Source organism: Danio aesculapii, chromosome 6, assembly GCF_903798145.1.
Source record: "Danio aesculapii chromosome 6, fDanAes4.1, whole genome shotgun sequence".
Taxonomy (NCBI): Eukaryota; Metazoa; Chordata; class Actinopteri; order Cypriniformes; family Danionidae; genus Danio; species Danio aesculapii.
This window is the reverse complement of record NC_079440.1, coordinates 62,857,039-62,864,538: the sequence shown is the minus strand read 5'-3', so window position 1 is coordinate 62,864,538 and position 7,500 is coordinate 62,857,039. Positions and strand designations below refer to the sequence as shown.

Here is a 7,500-nt window from a genome sequence, read left to right as displayed (position 1 = left end):
GTGATATGAATACACTTTCACTAGATGAGTTGAATAAATGTTGTAAAGAATCTATCATTTTAGATTGATTGGGAAGATTCTGTGCATAAAATATAGTTCAAGTTTATTTATATAGCACTTGAGCACAATAAGTCTTATATAATAAGCATAATATTTACATTATTAAGCATGATATTTGTATAATAAACATTCTACACTCATATATAGCAGTGTTTCCTCTAGGATTTTTTCCAGCTGTGGTGGCAGACTCTGTTGGCCATTTTACACAGATCTACCAACTACATGTGGCGTTATTTCATTGACAAATGTCGTGAGCGCAGTATGAAGTCGAGATTGCATTCATGTAATAGCCTACGAGCATGTCAATCTCTGTGCTCGAGCGCAGATTTCCTCTTGCTCGCCCTCAACTGCAGATTTTCTTGTGTGTTCTCAAATAAACGCTGCTGAAGTGTGATTTAGCGTGTTTATGTAGTGAGTATGTCTCCAACATTTATTAGATTGGCTAGGAATATTGATGAATGTCGCTAACAGACCTACAGAGCGACATTAATGCGTCCTGAATTAAAGTGAAACGGTTATAAACTCCAGCAAGATGAAGTCATTATATGCAGAACCAAAGACCTTTATCTATAAATAAAGTATAATTATGGATACTGTGTTCATCTTAACTGAAAGCTACGGCGTGTTTGCTGGCCTCACACATCCCGCACCTGTCAGTCAGTCAGTCAGTCAGTCAGCACGTCAACTTAAAGGGTTAAACAAAGAACGCATTACAGAAAAGTTCCCTCTGTTATAATTCACTTACCTTTTAATACGTTTTTGGTGCGATTATAACCCGCTATTTAAAAAAAACGACCGAATGTTTTGAATGAGAAGCTGTAATGTAGCCGTGGCGGGATGAATTTTGGTGTGGCGCCCCGCCATGGAAGATTGAACGTAGCGGAAACCATGGATAAATTGAATAAAGAAAAATATGCTGATTAAATATACACCGTGTTTTATTGTTTTCCAAAGAGTGGAAATGTATTCAGGTATACAGTAATTGAATAATCAAAAATAAAATAATACTGCATAGCCTTCGTCTGAACTAACAACTGCAAAATGATTAATTATAATCCATTCCAGACTCAACATTACATATTCTTGTGATGTGACTATTGTGAATGATCACTGCGATATCGATGCTCAAACTAAATATTGTGCAGCCCTAGTGCATGTCAGCTTATGAACAAAATATTTATAATTATGTTTGTATAAATTTCTCTAAATAATTTAAATAAATTATTCAAATTCAAGTTTCCAACTTGAAATATATTCAAAATTCCAGAGACAAATGTAAATTTGCTGGAAATATTTCGTACTTTGCAACCCAAGTGATGACCATCAGTAGGCTTGGGCGGTAATACGGTACACGGCGGGATCTTAAAATAGCAACGGTTTCAGTTTCAATACCGTTATACCATCATAAAAAACAATGGACTTATATAGGAGACAAGTATTAAATATTATTTATTTCATGCTCAAAAATGCGTATGCGTGATTGTCATCACAGGACAGTGTGGAGGAGAGAGAGAGAGGTGAGGTAAGATGGCGAGTCACACACCAAGTGACCCGGTCTCCAAAAAAGACACAACCTCAGCAGTTTGGCAATATTTCGGGTTACGACCAAACGAGAAGGGAGACGTGGTAAATACCAACTAGAGGTCTGCATTCTAGCTGCTATACCACGGGAGCAGACCAGATTTCTTGCCGTGCGGGAATAAATTTCTGAATAAAGCACAGGAGCGGTCGGTAACTCTGGTGTAATTTGACCGGGAGCGAGCGGGCGCATCAGCATGCTGTTTATGTGTGCGTGTGTGTGTGTGTGTGTGTGTGTGAATGAGAGTGTGATGCTGTGTGTCCCTTGTTTTGGTGCTGTCTATGCGTGTGTGTGTGTGATTATGTGTGAATGAGAGAGAGAGCTTGATGCTGTGCGTCGCTGGCTTGGTTAGAGCTGTCTATGTGTGTGAGTGTGTGTGTGTGTGTGTGTAGGTTTGTGTATGAGAGGGAGCATCCCGCGCAGATCTCTAATACGAACAAGACAAACAGGTGACTGTGAACCTAATGTCGCATATACGGTACTCAGTTTCTGATTGGTTTAGGCACAAGCCAACAGTTTAGTGATGCTGTCTGCACCTTACACCATATTTTTTTAATTATGCACGGTAATACCAGATACCGAGGTAAAATAGGGAGGAGGTTTGACTATCAAAATTTGGATATCGCCCAAGCCTAAGCATCAGTGATTATTTGTTAATCACAGTCTCAATTGTCAATAGTGTAATTATTAATGCAAAACCAGAGAATATTTTAGACAGAACTACCAATGACAACATGCTTTTGTTTTTAAATGAATGCCTAAACGAAGTCTTAAGTAATTATTCAGGCAAAATGCTTTCTTTCATGTTGACAGAAGCCAGACGACACACACACTATCTCTCTCTCTCTCTCAGCTTCAGCGATGACGAATGAAGCAAACACACATCCACGCATTCAGTTTCCCAGAAGCAGCTCGTAATGAAAACAACAGAGCACTTCATGTGGACATCACTGTAACGAAACAAACAACGCTCAAAAACAACAATGAAGAGACTCTGATCTCAAACCCCATTCATTCATATGCACTCGCTATATGCCTGCTAAATATATCATTTCAGCATTCATATTGCAATGTGAGCATTCGCAATAGAGTTGAGTTGATATTACAGTAGGAGACACAGTTCAGTACGGTTTTCAGTGGAATCGAACAATACTGAGGTACAGAAATGTAATCATCAAATCTAAAATAACACTGTATAGTCTTGATTTTAGAATTAATTAAAGAATTAATCTATTTCTTTAAGTGCATATTGCGATATCGATGCTGAAACAATACATTGTGCAGCTCTATAATGAACTATACTTGTACAGCATTTATTAATCATAGTTCAGCATTTATTATTGCGTCATTAAAATCCAAATTAATGCATATTAACATTAGTTACATGAACTAACATTGTACATTAATAACATTAACAAAGATAAATAACACTGTAATAAATGTATTGTCAAGTGTTCGTGTTAGTAAATAAATGAATCAACCGTTATGTAAAGTGTTACGGTGGGGCAAATAATAAAATATTGCAATGTGAGTGTTATCCAATATTATTCAGCCCTATTAGAAATCCTGACCAAAAAATGATTAGTTTGTGTATTCTTTTATTACTACTTTGTGCATTATTATTTCTCAACATCCCATAATGCAATTCACCACCATAAATAAACAGAAAACACACAACATACAGAATTCTGTTCAGTTTTTACACTGCAGCAGAGAGCAAACTCCGGATTGAACTGACTTTTAAAGAGCCTGATAAACTGGATATCAGCAGGAGTGTTACTTTCATTTCCAGAGAACATCAGGTCAGGCGTGACGGAGCGTCTGTCTAGACAAACAAGGGCAAGAGCAGGTCTGAACGCCGCACATTCACACAGGCAGGCAGAGATAGAAACACAGCCAGATCTGCTCAGGAATCTTTCCCACGAGCGCCTTCATCTCTCCGGCTCGCAAACACCAGCTCATATCACCTTGTTATGCGTTCAGCACAAGATTACTTGGAAAAGTGCAGACAGATTTTGCAAGACGGTTAATCACGCGTCTTCAAAGAAATTCCACGAGTGAATGAGTCTGCTGGACAACAGGGGGCAGCTGTCTGAACAATGAGTTAGTCACTACAAATTAAGTATTAGTCGGGCGACTCCCAGCTGAGGATTCTGGAGCAGACAGAACGTCACAGAGGAGCTCATCCTCATCAGAAATGTCCAAATGAACCACTGCTTTAGTTTAGTAAATGTGTTTCAGTGCATTTGAATAAATCAAATATTATGGTTGAACTACACTCAAATAAAATGCTGATTCATGTAACCCAATGTTGGGTATAATTTAGACAAGATCATACGTTGTTTTACAACCGGTCATTTAAATTTTAATAAATTAACCTAATCTTGGGTTGTCCATATTTGACTCAATGTTGGGTTACAAGACATATTTTTATACTTTTTTTGTTAACACACACAAAAAATGCTGGGTTGTTTTAATCCAATGTTGGGACAAATATGGACAAAAATCATACATTTTGTTAAAATGTAAATTTTAAATTAAATTTATAATTTAAATTTAATAGATTTTTTAGCTAATGTAGAGTTTGTCTATATTTAACTCAACATTGGGTTACAAGAAATCTGCATTTTCTTTTTGCTTTGTTAATGTTGCAAAACCCATGGCTGATTAACTACACACACTAAAAAGGCTGCATTGGTTTAACCCAATGTTGGGTCAAATATGGACAAACCCAATAATTTGGTGCAAAGATTTTTGATTGGAAAAAGTTAACCTAATGTTGAATGTGTGTATATTTAACCCAATGCAGCATTTTTTAATGCATAGTTAATGTTGCAAAACTGTCATTAATAATACACTAAAAATAATGGGTTATTTTTAACCCAAAGTTAGATCAGATATGGACAAAATCAAACATTAGCCGCATTTCCACTGTCGAGCCAGTGAGGCCGAAATCATGTCCCGTTTCCACTATTGGGCTAGTAGCTCGCAGCTTAACACGCAAACCCCGCCCCCAGAACACCCCCGAATCAAACGTCACACAACCTGCCCAGTTCAGTGGGAATCAGGCAGATAAAACACACCATCGCATCATCACGAAACTGTTAAAATAAAGACAACCGACACAAACACATGACACATTACTGTACAGCATTACATTATATGTCTATTCGCACAGGCCTGCGTGTTTTCAGTCATTATATTTGTTTACTCGGTAATAACTCGGAATAAAAGGTATTGTATAACATCCTCGCTTCAGTAGACGGCGTCAAACATTCAGCCCAAAAGCTCAATTGTGTGTCATTTAAATTTCATTGAATTGACCTAATGATGGGTGTATTCATAATTGACCCAATGTTGGGTTATAAGAAATCAGCTTTTTTAAGTTAATGTTGAACATGGTTGATTATACACTTTAAAAAAATGCTGGGTTATTTTAACCCAATGTTGCGTCAAAAAGTGTCATTTAAATTTAATAAAAATATCACAATGTTGGGTTTGTAGATATTTGACCCAATGACAGATTAAAACAACTCAACATTTTTTAGAAAGCAGTGTAGTCAGTGCACCAAAATAAATCATAGTTACTACACTTTTATTACAGTAAAAGCATGGTTAATTCTTTTAAGAGCATCCAGTCCACCTGAGGCATCCAAATTCAGAAGAATCTGCACATCGCAGAAGAAATAATTGATGACAGGCCGTTTAATTATTAGCAAATAACACACACATATAAGGGTGATGTGGTCACAATGCTCTGCTCATTACACATTTCATTAAAAGCCTTTAGTTTTGATTGATTTTTGACAGTTTTAGCTGTGAAATAACTCTAATAATTCAGCGTAGTGATACGGAGCTGTAATGTGCTGAAGACCTGCCGGAACTACTTTAGCTGTGCCATTATTTGAAAATAACTATTAAAAATAATAATTAATATAAGACCACTGAACTATTCACATCTCATTAAAAGTCTTTAGTGTTTTGTGTCTGAGAAATAACTGAGATCATTAAGTGCAGTGATGTGTACCTTTAATGTGGTCTGGAATTGATTTAGTTGTGCATTTATCTGAAAATTACAGCACGCCTTAAGATAAAAAAAAAAATTATCAAAGTGCCACTGAAATACATTTATATATATATATATATATATATATATATATATATATATATATATATATATATATATATATATAATATTCATATAATAATATAATAGTTATTCTCATTAAAAGTTTTTGTTTTTATTTTTTAATGTGTCTGTGAAACAACTGAATTCGATCAGCATAATGATATGTACCTGTAATGTGGTATTGAACTGCTTTAGCTGTGGCATTATATCAAAAATAACAGCATGCTTATGAATATTCCTCAATTATTCAACAGCCACTGTGGTATAATACAGCATAACATACACACTTACATAAAGCAGTGAGAAGAAAAAAACATTCACCAGGACTTTCCCTAACACATAAACCTCACTATAATACATCTCCATAAGCATATGTGTTCGTCTATAATTCATATTCGAGACAGTTTTAGTGTGCTGTGAGCTAATGATTACAGACTCTGTCACTGACCGCTTCACCCACTAACCGGAAAAGTTACATACACCACATAAACTAGTCCCCTTTAAAACTTTCTGAGGAGTTCGTCTGGGACTAACTAGTGACTTTAGATAACTTTAAAGGATTGTAAACACACCGCGGGCTCGTGTGACCGTGAGAATCAACCCCCCAAAACGGCGGAGATTCGCGGTTTAACGTAGTGAGTAAAGAAAAAAGCGGAGCAGATACTCACAGATCGCCATACTCTGGAATGAAGTGGATCTCTGGCAGTTACATGTACAGGAGACATTGGTGAGGGTGTCGGTGGTTCCGTTCGTCAGACCCATGAAGCTGAACATTGAGGAAATCGACGTGGAAAACGGACGGTTTGTCGGTTGGTGTGTCGGTCGGTCGCCTCAGCGCGCGTTGTCGAATAAAAACATTGACGCAGGCTTTTCCTCTTCTGTGTCTACCGTCCTCTAACCGCCGTCCCCCCGCCCCCGGCCCGCTGTCTGGCCGCTGTGCTCCAGTATTCCCGTTATTCCCAGACGGTTTGTACTACTTTCCAGCGTCTGCGCGCACCTCATTCAAGTCCAAGTTGGCTAGGAAGCGGCGGGGGCGGAGCTAACGCTGAGGGGCGGGGTCTCGAGGCAGACATTGTGACGTCATTGCCAGACTTGGCCTTTCGCAGAGAGTGCGAGCCAATCGGAGTCACACAGGGATCAAACACACACACACACACACACACACACACACACACACACAGTATCGATCGATTTCACTGGGACAGTCACTTTAAAAACATTTAAAGTGTGTGTGTGGACCCATTGGTGTGGACGGAAAGACATCACGGAGAGCACAGACGGAATATTTATACGCACTTTTAGCTCTGATTAAGTTTGATGTGCTTGAAAAATGCCATTAATGTATATATTATGTATTTTGTATTATAATTTGAGTGCATAAAACACCCCCTCCTCTCGTCAAAAACACAGTAAAAGGGCATCAAAACAATAAAAGTGTAATTGAGCTTTAGAATCCACGTAAAATAATGACTATTATCTATTTTCTCATGATTTCCAGAATATATTAATGACACTGAGTGTAATAATGGAGTACAAAAGTCTTGTTCCTCATATTTAGAATAATAATCATTTGCTGACATTATAATAGTTTGGACTCAAAATACTTATTCATTTTCTTTTCAGATTAGTCCCTTTTATTGATCAGAGGTCACCACAGTGGAATGAACCGCCAACTATTCCAGCATATGTTTTACACAGCAGATGCCCTTCCATCTGCAACCCAGTAACACCC

At 37.5% G+C, this 7,500-nt stretch overlaps 1 protein-coding gene across 1 annotated transcript in view; it reads right to left on the bottom strand.

The window, feature by feature from the left end:
• The window catches only part of pmepa1 (prostate transmembrane protein, androgen induced 1), a 33,891-nt gene extending 27,112 nt beyond the window's left edge, over window positions 1-6,779 (bottom strand). Inside the window, exon 1 of the mRNA XM_056460693.1 lies at window positions 6,437-6,779. Coding sequence (XP_056316668.1) covers window positions 6,437-6,542 — 106 coding nt within the window. The 5' untranslated portion in view covers window positions 6,543-6,779. The remainder of the gene's footprint in view (window positions 1-6,436) is intronic.
• Window positions 6,780-7,500: the final 721 nt, after the last annotated feature.